Source organism: Lissotriton helveticus, chromosome 2_1 (genome assembly GCF_964261635.1).
Source record: "Lissotriton helveticus chromosome 2_1, aLisHel1.1, whole genome shotgun sequence".
Lineage (NCBI taxonomy): Eukaryota > Metazoa > Chordata > Amphibia > Caudata > Salamandridae > Lissotriton > Lissotriton helveticus.
In genome coordinates, this window is record NC_136059.1 from 1677265426 (window position 1) to 1677280312 (window position 14887).

General features: G+C 52.4%; 1 protein-coding gene across 1 annotated transcript in view; it reads left to right on the top strand.

Moving 5' to 3' along the window:
- LOC144818836 (uncharacterized) overlaps nt 1-14887 on the top strand; it is a 1999126-nt gene that overhangs the window by 1275624 nt on the left and 708615 nt on the right. Inside the window, 1 exon segment of the mRNA XM_078676624.1 lies at nt 13281-13574. Coding sequence (XP_078532750.1) covers nt 13281-13574 — 294 coding nt within the window.

Here is a 14887-nt window from a genome sequence, read left to right on the forward strand (position 1 = left end):
TGCAGGTGTTCACGGACAACACCACCGCCATGTGGTACTGCAACAAACAAGGCGGGGTGGGGTCGTGGATCCTTTGTCAAGAGGCTCTTCGCCTTTGGCAATGGCTGGAACGCCAGGGCTTGACCCTGGTGGCTCAACACCTGGCAGGTTCTCTGAACGCCAGGGCGGACGAGCTCAGCCGTCGGTGCATGATGGATCACGAATGGCGTCTGAACTCGGACGTGGCGCAAGGCCTCTTTCAGCGATGGGGAGAGCCTTGGTTAGATCTATTCGCCACCTGCCTGTCAAGAGTAAAATCTACAGGCAACCTGACCATGTCAGGGACTGTATTAGGACAGAGGTCCAAAAGATGTTTGAGCTGGGAGTTATGGAGCGCTCAGAGAGCCCTTGGGCCAGTCCAGTAGTCCTGGTGCCAAAACCTCACACCCAAGATGGTAAGAGAGAGATGAGGTTTTGTGTGGACTACAGAGGTCTCAATGCTGTCATTAGGACAGATGCCCACCCCATCCCCAGGGCAGATGAGCTCATTGATAGATGGGCTTCTGCCAAGTTCTTGAGCACATTTGACCTGACAGCAGGATACTGGCAAATCAGGTTAGCTGAGGATGCAAAAGCCAAGACAGCATTTTCGACCCCAGGAGGACATTATCAATTTGTGGTAATGCCCTTTGGTTTCAAAAATGCACTTGCCACTTTCCAAAGGTTGGTGAATCAAGTACTCTCAGGAGTGGATGACTATTGTGCAGCTTATCTAGATGATATTGCTGTCTTTAGCTCCACCTGGGAGGATCACCTGGTCCACCTGAGGAATGTTTTAGAGGCTCTGCAAAAGGCAGGCCTCACTATCAAGGCTACAAAGTGCCAAATAGGGCAGAGCAAGGTTGTGTACCTGGCCCACCTGGTAGGTGGGGGGTCAGGTTCAACCACTTGAGAGTAAGATCCAGACCATCAGAGACTGGACTCATCCAATCACCCAGACACAGGTCAGAGCTTTCTTGGGCCTGTCTGGGTACTACAGGAAGTTTGTGAAAATCTATGGGACCATTGTGACACCACTGAATGATTTAACTTCCAAAAAGATGCCAAAGAAAGTTCAGTGGACAGTTAGCTGTCAAAGGGCATTTGATGACCTGAAGCAGGCCATGTGTACTGCACCTATTCTGAAAAGTCCAGATTACTCCAAAGAGTTCATAGTCCAAACAGATGCTTCTGAGTTGGGTGTGGGAGCTGTACTTTCACAACTGAATATAGATGGTCAAGACCAGCCCAATGCTTTCATAAGCAGAAGGCTGACCCCTAGAGAGAAACGTTGGTCAGCTATAGAGAGGGAGGCCTTTGCTGTGGTTTGATCCCTGAAGAAGCTGAGGCCATACTTGTTTGGCACTCACTTCAACATTCAGACAGACCACAAGCCCCTCCTATGGTTAAATCAGATGAAGGGTGAAAATCCCAAACTTCTTAGGTGGTCCATTTCCCTACAAGGGATTGACTTTACAGTGGAACATAGACCTGGGACTGACCATGCCAATGCAGATGGACTCTCCAGATATTTCCACTTAGAACATGAAGACTCAGCTGGTCAAGGTTAGTTTAATGTCCCTAAGTTTGGGGGGGGGGGGTTGTTTAGGAGAGTAGGGTCTGCTTCCTATGGTCACCCCCACTTTTTGCTTTTTCTTCTCTGGTTTTCCACTTAGATGTGGCTGTGGGCCTGCTAATCAGACCCACAGCCCAGATGCACTCTCTCTAAATTCACACCATGTACTCTAGGTACAACCACAATTGGGAATTGGTTCACCTTATCAGCCCCTGTAGAAATGTACCCTAGGTACTCAGGGCATAGGTGTAACCAAGGCCTACCAGGGGCTGCAGCATGTATTATGCCACCCCTGGCTGACCACTCAAACTGACACAACTGGCTGGTCATTCAGCTGGGGCAAGGTTGTGTAATCACCCCTTGCTTAGGTATAGTATTCCTATATCTACCCTTATATATAGACACACAGTAACCTATAAGTCACTCCTATGGCAGGCCTTAACAATCCTGGGGGCAGAGTGCTTGGTTATGTGTGAGATGGTGCTCTAGCATGAGCTGAGCCTGTCTGCAGCTTTCGGAACCATGTCCTTATAGCTGTTCTATGATATTGCCATAGCATATACTCTTAAGTGCATTATGAACCTCGCGGTTAAATGCTAACTTTGGTTTGGCTTTATCTAAACATTTCGTGTAAGGTGTCATACGCTTTGGAATACTACCCACACACCAATTCTGGCGGCGGGGGTAGCATTCCACCCTTCTAGAGGGAGAAGACATGTTGTTGCTGACTATACCGGTTAAAGTTAACCAGAGCCCCAGTGTCAAAAAATGGATGCTGCTGCCACAGACACAAATTTGACCTCCTTCTGCTGGGAGTCTTTCCAGCGAGGGAGGCCTGGACAATAGGTTTCCTGCCTGGAGAGGTGCGAGCACCACCCCAGACAAGATTTTGTGTATTGGGACAGGGAGGGCTGAATAGAATGAGACATGCCTGGGGCACACTAGGTGCTCCATGCATTCCCCAGTTCAAACCAGTTGCTGGGGCACTCCAGCCCCAGCTCTGGCGCGAAACTGCACAAAGGAAAGGGGGTGTAACCACCCCCCTTCCTGGTCCCACCCATAGGAGAGACCTAGAAAGTAATCCAGCCCCTTTTAGTTGTATAAAGGTAGGAGCTGAGTCCCAGGGCTTTAGATTAATCCTGAAATCGAAACTTGACACGAACCTCTGGACCTTCGACATTCTGCTGAATCTGAAAACTGAAGAATCTCCCTTGTGGCCAAGGAGTGACCACCCTGGGCAACCAGGCACCATTCAGCAAATCAACAGCTTGCTTTGTCGACGTTCCCGCCGGAACCCGAGCACAGAGCCTGACAAGACCCAGACGTCCAGACCTCTCTGACCCTCTCATCACGACTGCAGGATAGCTGAGATCCGTGGAGGCGACGACACGTGGGACCGGACATCTTGAAAAGTCCACGACTTGCTAACTGTGCAGCTCCTGAGGTATCTGTAGGAGAGTAGGGTCTGCTTCCTATGGTCACCCCCAATTTTTGCTTTTGCTTTACTGGTTTTCGACTTAGATGTGGCTGTGGGCCTGCTAACCAGACCCACAGCCCAGAAGCACTCTCTCTAAATTCACACCATGTACTCTAGGTACATCCACAATTGGGAATTGGTTCACCTTATCAGCCCCTGTAGAAGTGTACCCTAGGTACTCGGGGCATATGTGTAACCAAGGCCTACCAGGGGCTGCAGCATGTATTGTGCCACCCCTGGCTGGCCACTCAAACTGACACAACTGGCTGATCACTCAGCTGGGGCAAGGTCGTGTGATCACCCCTTGCTTAGGTATAGTATTCCTATATCTGAAAGAGACACGTTAGTATTAGATTCCTTACCTTAGAATATCCCCAGGCGTCAGACTGGATCCGGAAACTTTTGCGTAGCAGTACCCTTGCGCGTCGGTAGGCTTCGTCTGCGGCTCCGCGTCCGTCGTTGGCGTCGTGGGCGCCGTGATGACGTCGTCGGAGTACTTAGACGCCGCCTCTGCGTGCTGACGTCAGTTATTCTTTTTTCAGCGCCAGCAAGCGCAGATCTGGAAAAAGCAGTAACCCTAGTCAATTTTTGTCTAACTTTTTGATCATTTTTTGATCATTTCTCGAAGTCTTTCGACTCCGATTGGTGCCGTAGGGATGCCCGGCTTTAAGCACTGAGAGGATTGCGACTGCACGATGTCGGTCACGGATCCTCACCACCTGTGTTTAACTTGTCTAGGCATCGATTACGACGACAAGGCCTGCTCCGACTGCCGGGCCCTCTCTTCGAAAGCCAGGCGGGAGCGGTCCCGCAGGCGACTCGAACTCCGGCAGTCGGTCCCGCGCCGCGAGAGGTCTCGGTCCCACGGGAGGTCGAGGGACAGGTCGCATGCTCGGAGCCATCACAGCTCCGAGGGTAGGCCGCACTCCTCCGGGTTGAAGTCGTCGTCCGGTAAGAAGCACAAGAAGTCCAAGAGGCGTCATCGCTCTGCGGACTCTCCCCGACGCTCTCGCGATGCGGCCGGGGGTTCGGGTGACACCGCCCACGCGGCTCCGTCGGAGTCGCGGGCGCTGCGTTCAGCCCCACACCCTCCGGTCCCAGGGCTCAACGCGACGCCGGGGGGAGATCGAGCGCTTCCTCATGGCCATGAGGAAACTCTCTCCTCCGACGGGCTCCGCGGCGCCTTCGGGCCCAGCGGACCCGTCTGGGGCCTCTAGCGGGTCGGGAGTTTCGGCCCTGACACCGTCGGGTGCTCCGGCCTCGACGACGCCCGCGCCTTCGGGCCCGGCGCCGCAGGTTCCCGCTATCCCGACGCCGCCGGGACCTTCGGGCCCGGTGCCGCCGGCGCCGCAGGGTACAGCGGTTCCGGCGCCGCCGGCGCCTTAGGGCCTGGCGCCGAGGGACGCCGCTAGACCTTCTTCGGGATCTGGATAGTCGCCGGTGGACCTTACGACCTCCCCGGCGTCGGACCATCAGGTGTCGCCTCCGGCGGCGCCGTCCCCGATGCCCTCTTCATTCCTGTTCCGACGTTGCGGAACGGGCCCGTTGGGCGCCGCTCCAGACGTCGTTTGGGGAGTTTCACTTCTATGAACAGGCCCCATTGATTGGGAGGGGTCTGAGGACCCTCTGACCCGAGAGTATCAGTCTCATGAGGACTGGGCAGGAGACCTTGGGGAGGCCAGTGGCCTGGACACCTCTCCAGACACTGGTTTTGTCTCCCCTCCTACCGTGGCTTCGGAGGAGGGGGCAACCTACAGTGTGGTGCTGATGAGGGCTGCCAAGGCCTTGAGCTCCCCGTCGCGGCTGTGAGGACTAATCTCCTCACTGAGGTCCTTAAACCGCAGTCAAGCTCGGCCGAGCCTCTGCTGCCCTTTAATGAGGCCTTGACCGACGTTCTTCTGGGCACTTGGTCCAAGCCCGCTACGGGTTTGCCCGTAGATAGGAACGTGGCCAGACGCCACCGCCCAGCCCCGGGCGACCCATGTTTCCTGTCCACCCACCCCACCCCCGAGAGCCTGGTCATCCAGGCCTCCAATTCCCAGACCGCGTTCCCGTCGGCCCCGCCGGACAGGGAATCCAAGAGGTATGAGCAGTATGGGAAGATCTTCTCATCCCTTAGTCTGGGTCTGCGGTCTTCCAACACCGCCTGCCTCTTGGGCCGTTACACCCACTCTGTGTGGGATAAGGTCGCGGAAGTGCTGCCAGAGTGTCCGTTGGAGATACGGGCCAAACTCGGCCAAGCCCTTGTGGAGGGCCGGGATGCAGCCAAATATTCCATCAGGTGTGGGCTCGATACCACCGACTCGCCAGGTAGAGCGATGGCAACGACGGTGGCGGTCAGACGCCATGCCTGGCTGAGGTCCGCCAACTTTTCGGCCGATGTCCAGAACACACTCATGGACATGCTGTTCGATGGCCGTCGCCTCTTTGGCGACAAAGCAGACCATGCGCTTGAGCGCTTTAAGGACTCCAGGGCAATGGCCAAGTCCTTGGGCCTCTCGGCCCGCGCCAGCAATCGGCTGCTTTTCACTCCTTTCGTGGCCATGGAAGGGGTGCGCCCACACGTGCCGCCAGCCACGCTCCGCAGGGCAATACCCAACGCAGTAGCGGCCGTGGGAACCGCCGTCCGGGCGGTCGTGGGCAGCGGCGAGGTCAGTCCACACCTTCCCCCGCAGCATCCGCCTCGAAACCCTCCTAGTCCGTGCTTTCAGGCCCATGTGACGCCAGTGGGGGGCAGGGTTCGCCATCACCACCTCCAGTGGCGCACTATCACATCGGACAGGTGGGTGCTGCAGATCGTCCGAAGGGGCTACTCCCTCCCCTTCGAGGCGACTCCTCCAGCCATGCCACCGCAGAACCACCGTGTATCGGGGGATCATTTGCGACTTCTGCAGGAGGAAGTTACGGCCCTCTTGGCCAAGGGGGTCATCGAGCGCTTTCCTGGGCCAGAAGTAGGGTGTGGTTGCTACTCCCACTACTTTCTGGTACCCAAGAAGGGCAAAGGGGGCCTACGCCCTATCTTGGATCTACGGAACGTCAACGGCTTCCTCCGGAAGGAGAAGTTCAAAATGCTGACACTGGCTCAGGTCTTAGCTGCCCTGGACCCAGGAGACTGGATGGTAGCGTTGGCCTTGCAGGACGCTTATTTCCACATCCCCGTCCTGCCTGCCCACCGGCGCTACCTGCGGTTCATGGTTGGCCACGAGCACTTTCAGTTTACCGTGCTCCCCTTCGGCCTTACCAGCGCCCCACGGGTGTTCACAAAGGTGATGGCGGTGGTCGCAGCTCATCTGCGCAGGTTGGGGGTTTCAGTCTTCCCCTACCTCGACGACTGGTTGTTGAAGGCGGGCTTGCCCCAGACAGTCGTCAGCCACCTCCAGACTACGGCAGATCTCCTGCATCGGCTGGGGTTCTCAATCAATGTGCTGAAGTCACATCTGTGCCCCTCTCTGAAGCTCCTTTTCATCGGAGCGGTTCTCGACTCGGCGCAGTTTCGGGTTTATCCACCCGAGCAGCGGGTCCGGGATATTCAGGCTCTGATTCCCATCTTTCAGCCGTTATCTAGGGTCTCGGTCAGGTTGACGCTGCGGCCTCTGGGGCTGATGGCCTCCTGCATCCTACTGGTGCATCACGCCAGGTGGCGTATGCGGGCTCTGCAGTGGGACCTGAAGTTTCTGTGGGCCCAGCATCAGGGCAACCTATCCGACCACGTCCTGATCTCGGAGGGCACTGCGAGACAGCTGCAGTGGTGGCTCACGGACCACGATTGGGTTAGCGGCAGATCCCTCTCCCTTCCCCAACCGGAGCACGTAGTTGTGACGGACGCGTCCCTCCAGGGCTGGGGGGGCCACATGGGAGAGGCGGAGATCAGAGGCCTCTGGTCTCCGGCGGAGGCCCGGCTCCACATCAACCTGTTGGAGCTCAGGGCGATTCGTCTGACACTGAAGGCATTCCTCCCCTCTGTCCGGGGGAGTGTAGTGCAGGTGTTCACGGACAACACCACCGCCATGTGGTATTGCAACAAACAAGGCGGGGTGGGGTCGTGGACCCTTTGCCAGGAAGCTCTTCGCCTTTGGCAATGACTGGAACGCCAGGGCGTGACCCTGGTGGTTCAACACCTGGCGGGTTCTCTGAACGCCAGGGCGGACGAGCTCAGCCGTCGGTGCATGATGGATCACGAATGGCGTCTGAACTCGGACGTGGCGCAAGGCCTCTTTCACCGATGGGGAGAGCCTTGGTTAGATCTATTCGCCACCGAAGAGAACGCGCAATGTCATCAGTTCTGCGCGTTGGAATTTCCAAGGCGGCACTCGCTCGGAGACGCTTTTCGTCGCGAGTGGAGTTGCGGTCTGTTGTACGCCTTTCCGCCTATACCACTTCTGCCCAGAGTGCTGAAGAAGATCAAGCGCGACCGGGCCCAAGTCATCCTTGTGGCTCCGGACTGGGCGAGAAGGTACTGGTATCCAGAGCTACTCAGTATGTCAGTCGATCCCCCGGTTCGTCTGCCTCTTCAGGAGGACCTTCTGTCGCAGCAGCAGGGGACGGTCCTCCACCCGAACCTGTCCAGTCTCCACCTCCATGTTTGGAGATTGAGCGGCGACAGTTGAGGCCATTTGACTTGCCTCCTGAAGTTTGTAACATCATTCTGGCAGCCAGGCATCCCTCCACAAAGTCGGTATATGCCTGCAGGTGGAACAGATTTGTGGCATGGTGCACAGCAAAGGCTGTGGATCCTCTCAATGCCCCTCTTTCTGAGGTTCTTCTCTTCCTTCTTTCTCTTGCCCAGCATGGCTCTGCTCTGGGCACTCTCAAGGGCTACCTTTCTGCCCTTTCAGCCTTTCTCAGGCTGCCTGATCAACCTTCTTTGTTCAAGTCCCCTATTGTAAACCGATTTCTTAAGGGCATCACACACACATGTTATCTCCTGTTCCGTTTGTGATGCCTCAGTGGGACTTGAACCTGGTTCTTACGTTTCTGATGTGCGCTCCCTTTGAGCCACTTCACAACTGTCCTCTTCGCCTTCTGACCTTGAAGACTGCTTTCCTGGTTGCCATCACCTCTGCCAGGAGAGTGAGTGAGCTCCAGGCCCTTTCTTGTACTCCGCCTTTCCTTTCTGTCCATCCGGACAAAGTGGTGCTACGTACCAAACCTTCTTTCCTGCCCAAGGTTGTCACGGCATTCCACATCGGCAGTCTATCACCTTGCCAACCTTCTTCCCGCCACTGCATCCCTCTAAAGAGGAAGAGCGGCTCCACCGTCTGGACCCAAAACGTGCGCTCTCATTTTACTTGGATCGCACACGCCAGTTCCGGGTGGATGACCAACTCTTTGTTGGTTACGTGGGCGCTAAGAAGGGGAAAGCGGTGCACAAGAGGACCATCTCCCGGTGGATCATCTTGTGCATCCAGGCATGCTACTCCTTGGCTAGAAAGGAGCCCCCGGTTGGATTACGGGCTCATTCCACCTGAGCCACGGCGACTACGACTGCCCTGGGCCGGGGTGTGCCCTTACAAGACATCGGTCAGGCAGCTACGTGGGCATCGCTGCACACGTTTGCAAGACACTACTGCCTGGACAGCCAAGTCCGGAGGGATGGCTTGTTTGGCCGTTCCGTCATCCAGGACTTTCTGGTGTGATTATTGGTTCGCAGACCCACCACCGGGGTTGGTATTGCTGGGGTATCTATTCTAAGGTAAGGAATCTAATTATAACGTGTCTCTTTCAGATGCACAAGTTACTACTTGTGTAACGATATATCTGTAAGAGACATTAGTTAGTATTAGATTCCTTACCGACCCACCCATCCTCCCCGTTCTGCGAACCAATATCTAGGGTTAGGGTTGTCCCCTTTCAGGGCCCTAGTTTCAATGGCACCAGTGTTGGTTTTTTGACATGGCTCTGCGTTTCTGGCGCGGAAAAGCTGTCTAAGAACTGACGTCAGCACGCGGAGGCGGCGTCTAAGTACTCAGACGACGTCATCACGACGCCGACGACGCGGAGCCGCAGACGACGCCTACCGACGCGCAAGGGTACTGCTACGCAAAAGTTTCCGGATCCAGTCTGACGCCTGGGGATATTCTAAGGTAAGGAATCTAATACTAACTAATGTCTCTTACAGATATATCGTTACACAAGTAGTAACTTGTGCGACAAGTCCAGCAAGACCTCTGGACAATTGATTGTAGCTGTTTGTAGGAAGGTAGAGCCCTGACTATGGTTGCCCCCAACTTTTTGCCTGGTGTTTTGCTGGTTTTCTGACTTAGTTGACCTGGGACCCTGCTATTCAGGGCCCCAGGCCTACTGCTCTCTCTGTAAAATGGATTCCATGTACCTTAGGTACATATCTAAATTGGATACTGAGTCACCTTATCAGTCCCTGTACAGTGTACCTTAGGTACCCAGGGCATAGGTGTACCCAGGGCCTACCAGGGGCTGCAGCATGTATTATGCCACCCCTGGCTGGCCATCCAAATCTGACACAACTGGCTGCTTGACAGCTGGGGCAAGGTGGTGTAATCACCCTTTGCTTTAGATATAGTATACCTATATCTAACCCTAAAATGGACACACAGATCTCCTATCAGTCACTCCTATGGCAGGCCTTAACAATCCTGAAGGCAGAGTGCTTGGAATCGTGTGAGATGGTGCTCTGGCATGAGCTGAGCCTGTCTGCGGCTTTCGGGATCCATCCCTTAGCCGTTTCCATGATATCGCATACCATATACTCTTAAGTGCATTATAATCCTCGCGGTTATATGCCAACTCTGGTATCGCTTTATCAAAACATGTCGAGTAAGGTGTCCTACGAATTGGAATACTAACCCCTCGCCAATTCTGGCGACGGGGTTAGCATTCCACCCTTTTAGAGGGACACGACATGTATGTAACCCCTAACCCCGGTTAAAGTCAGACAGAGCCTTAGCATCCACAAAATGGATGCTGCCACCGAGACACAAGTCTGCCCTCCTGCTGCTGGGAGTCCTCCCAGAGCAGGAGATAAGGACAAAGGGTTTCCTGCCAGGGGCGGTGCCAGCACCGTCCCAGACAGGGTTTTGTGTATTGTAGGTAGGCAGGGCTTTAGAGGAAGGTGACTGCACGTGGCACCCCGGTGCTCACTGTGCATAGGCTGGCTGGAACCAGTTCCAGGGTCACTCCAGACCCTGTGCTGGGGAAAAGCCCGCCAAGGAAGTGGGTGTAACCACCCCCCTCCTAGTCCCACCCATAGGGCAGGACTTAGTCGCGTGCCAGCCCCTTTTTACAGGATAAAGGTAGGAACTGGCCCCCTTCCAAATCAGATCATCTTTGAATCCTGAAACTACTTTCCACGAAAGGAACTCAAGACTTCTTCCTAAGATTTCTCCCTTGTGACTAAGGAGTAGTCACCCTGCATCCGCAGGCACCATCTTAAGAACACTGCGGTCTGCTGCAAGTCTCTCCTCCGGATCAAGACTGCCCAGCTCGACGAGAACCGGCTTCCCTGGCACCTCTGACCTCTACCTGCATCATCAGTCACGCTGAGATTCGTGGGTGTGACGAGACCTCGAGGGACCGGCCATCTTCAAGACTGCACGACTTCTTTCCAGCAAGCCCGCCGAGTGAATTCCTGGTGAGTGCTTTGGGGTCCGAGCAGCCCCAACCCTGAGCAGCTCCAGCACCGAAGTGCAGCCCCCCAGCATCTCCACGATCTGCGTGGGGCCCTTCTGCTTTTGGCTGCTCACCGCGTTGTTTGGCTACTAGCCCGCTGGCTTGTGGCCTTCCTGACGACGCCCGACGACATTTCTGCTGCTGGTCTGGTTGCTCCAGACTGGCCCTTGCTTCCCTCCATCGGAGAAGTACCCTGGACCCTCCTGGTCCACCCAAGACGCCATTTTAGGTCCACCGCGTGGGCCTTGCATTTGCCAAGACTTGTTGCCCAATCCTGGGTCCAGCGACGTCGACAGCAAGAACCTTCGTGGGACAGCTCGCACCTCTATCCTGGTCGCCGACAACGCCTCCTGGTCCGAGAGACTGCAGAGCCCAGCAGCGCCCACTCACCTGACTGCGGTGACTTCGCCCGGTGCCATCCTGGTGCCCACTTAATCACTGGCTAGTGATTCAAGAACTTGGTCCCCTCTGCTTTCAGGTTTCTTCTTCCTTGATCCAGGCTTGGATCCATCGAACTTTTCTTCACTGGTCGCCTGCCAGCAACTTCTTCCTTCCAGGCTCCTGGTCCGGCAACGAGATCCCCGACGTCTTTTCAGACCTATGCAGCTGCAGCCCCTGGGCTAGGTAACTTCGGCACTTCGGTGTCCCAGCGTAGCCTCACTATCCGAGGGTCAGGATCCACTGTCGTTTTCTTCCTACCAGGTCGGGTTCGCCCGTGAACACTAACTTTGCCTTTACTAGCCTCCATAGACTTTGTCCCGCATCCCGCGTGAGAGTGCACACTCTGCACCCGAGTCCCCTAGGTCACCTAGAAGTAATCTAACGATTCTATAGTCAAGTCCTAGCGATTCCAAAGCCTATTAGTACTGTACTTACCTGCTAGTAATTTCGCATTCCACTTTTAAAGTATATGGTTTTTCGTGCCCCTCGGGCATTTGTGTATAACGTGCTAACTTAAGTATTTTCGTAAGAGTTTTGTTGTGTGCCTAGCACCCTGTCCTCATAAAGAGTACAGGGTTGTTGTGATTCTAATAAATACACTGTTTATTTTCATAACACTTGTGTGGTGTCCTTTCACTGGGTGTTCAACGGGTAATGTGATGGTAAAACAGCTGGCTTAACACGCCCTCTAGAGTCTTAGCCTTAGACTGCTCGTATCCATGCTACTAGGATAGCTGGTCTATAAGGTTGACTTACAACCAATCATCAATAAGGGTTGTTTGGACTGATATATAGTGATCACTAGAATAGTGAACACTGCACATCAGGCCAACTTCTCACACTGTTTGGCTGTAATGCACAAGGACCGGTTTGGTGAAAAGCAGATAAAGCATATCATCACAAGAACCACCTACTATCTGTCAAGCATGGTGGTGGAAGGGTTACTTTGCAGCCACAACACTGGGACACATCACAAATATTGGATTCTGCAAGAATTCTTCTCCATACCACTGAATTCTTGTAGAAAATGTAAGACCGTCTAACAATAAATGGATATCCAAAAGTGGACCATGGAACAGAACAGCTTGTAAACTTGAATTGTTGTAAAAGAAAATATTCTTGAGGTTGGACTGGATAGAGCAATGTCCAGACCTATACCACCTTGAGATGTAGTGTGACCTAAAGAGAGTGGTCTATAAACAAATACCCTTAAACATCACCAAGCTTAAGTAAGCTTGTGATGAAAAGACCAGAATTACTCTCTGGTGTTGAGAGACTGAAACTCTTAACACCTTCCATGCTGGTGACGAACCCCAGCCGTCACGCTCCACGGTGCTCGTGTGCTGATGACGGCTGGGGTTCGTCACGGCCCCGCCCTGTTCGGGCGGCGGCCGCACACGGGGGGAATCGCGGCCGCACGGAAGGGGTTAAAGGAAACATTTACTACAGGTTATTGCTGCTAAAAGGCATTTCCACTTCACTGAATCACGGCATACACTTAAACAAATAACATCCAATAGTCTTTATAAATAAGTGATGGAAAAATGAAAATTGTGGTTGCTATGAGGGAAGATTGATAAGCAAGAGATTTGGTGAGGCCTCCTTGTTTGCTTTGTTCGCCCTAAGTTGCAGGGTATGCCCAGACCAGGGTCCCTTGCTCCTTTTCCCACTGGATTCTAGCCAGCCTGGCTGATGCGGGGTGTTACCCCAAAACCAGTCACAGGATGCTCGTTTCCGGTCCAGTGAAGACCTGGTTTAGTAGTTTAGGCCAGACTGTTCACATGAGGAATAGAGTGAAGACTGATTTGCATATGGCCGGGTCTGAACTGGGGTGGTGAAGTGAGCTAAAGAACGATGATGAATTCACCCCATATCTATGACTGAGGTGAGTAAAAGGTTTCAGCGCTTCGTCCATCATCTCCTTGTGGAGGACTAGGTTAATGTCTTCATGCATAAATTTGTGCAACCATAGTGGGTTTCTTTTTCACACTATATATATTGTTTTAGCGCAAGTATCCCTTTGTTGAACATAAAACCATTTCTAGGAAGATGTTTGATCATTTTAAACAAATGTTTTTTGTAATATGTATGTTTTGATAGATGTGTTGCTTGTTATTTCTTCAGATATCATCCCTAATTGAAGAGCTACAACAGACTTCTAAAGAAAAGGAACAGATTATGAACAACAAAAAGGAGATTGAGCATAGAATGTCATCCGAGGTGCAGCTGCTTGAACAGCGTTTGGAGGCATGTGAGACTTTTCTGAAAAAAGTGGAGGGTGAAAAATACAATTGTATTCAAAAGCTTAAAGATCTACATGAAAGTTTAGCATCTTTATCTCTGGTGAAAAAGGATCTGCAGCATATCCAAAAGACTCTCCAATCACAGAGAAGCCAACTTTGTGATGATTTCCAGACGGTAAGAACAAATACATGCAATTAGTTCTAGCCTGTAGGACAAATTGGTTCTTAAACGGATCTATAGAGGACACTTGTCACCAGATTCTTCCCCTTAATTTTTTCACTTGTAAAGAGTTGCACCTTCTCATTATTACTTTGGATTATTATATTTCACACCTCTTGCATTCATCTACGTGCCAGACTGGATCTGCAAACTTGCAAAATCTCTTGTCAGTAAATGGTGCCACAGTACCATCCTAGCTCATATAAGGCTCCACTCCGGCTGTCAGTTCCTTTGTTTCACACCCATTGCTAATGTTATTGTTCTCCTTGGAATGTTTTCCAGTAGATTCAATTTTGCAGTGCCAAAAATAAATGAATTCTCCAAAGTTGTCAGGCTTTAAGTGATGCCACCCTTGTGGCAGGCAGATCTCCATCTCAGACTTGAATGGCTTATGGTTATGGTGCTTGGGCAGTATACATGACTTCAAATTGTGGAAAAAGTGTTGCAGCATGCACGCCAAGGCTATCAAGGAGCGGGAGGCTACATTTTCATGATGCGTGTCTGGTATGAACACCCTGATGTGATGTTGCCTTAACTCCTGTACCTGGGGCGTGTTAACTTTAATGGCGGATACTCAGTGAACCTCCTTCAGTAGTAGAGAAAAGTCCTTCAAATTGAATTTGCAAAATGATTTATAAAGTGCGCTTTATGCCCAATATAGGGCTTCAAGGTGATGACAATTGCAAGATGACTGTAAAAGTAAAAATGAATTAACTTATAATAAAAACTGAAGTAGCTTCTTGAAAAGAGTAGTTCTTTAGGTTCTTAAAGAACCAAGCTCTATCACATAGATTTTTTAGATTGATAATGGAGAAGTACATGGAGTGAATTGCTAAGTCTGGCTCCAGCAACTGTAGCAAAGCCACCTCCAAGCTGCATAGAGCGGTATGTAGGGGGAAGAATCAGACAGGCATTAGGAGTTCTAAGGCGCCTTGACGGAACATAGGCTTTAAACAACTTGTGTAGGTCAAGAGGACCAGATTGGTAAATGGCCTTAAGTGTGTGTGCGGATTTTGAATTCTTTTATGGATAGGAAGCCAGTGAAGGCTGTTTAATGCACAAGACCCTGAACACCATCTAGGAAGATGAAGAAGCCTTGCTGCAGTATTTGGACCTGCTTAAGTTAGTTACTGAGTTGTTTAGTGAGCCCCAATACAAGGTATTATTAGAGTAATCCAGCTGAGAAGTTTAGTGTGTGGATCACAGTCTTTCTGGCCTTAAGAGGAAGAAAGCCCTTTACCTCACACAGCAGTTTGAGTAGTCCAAAT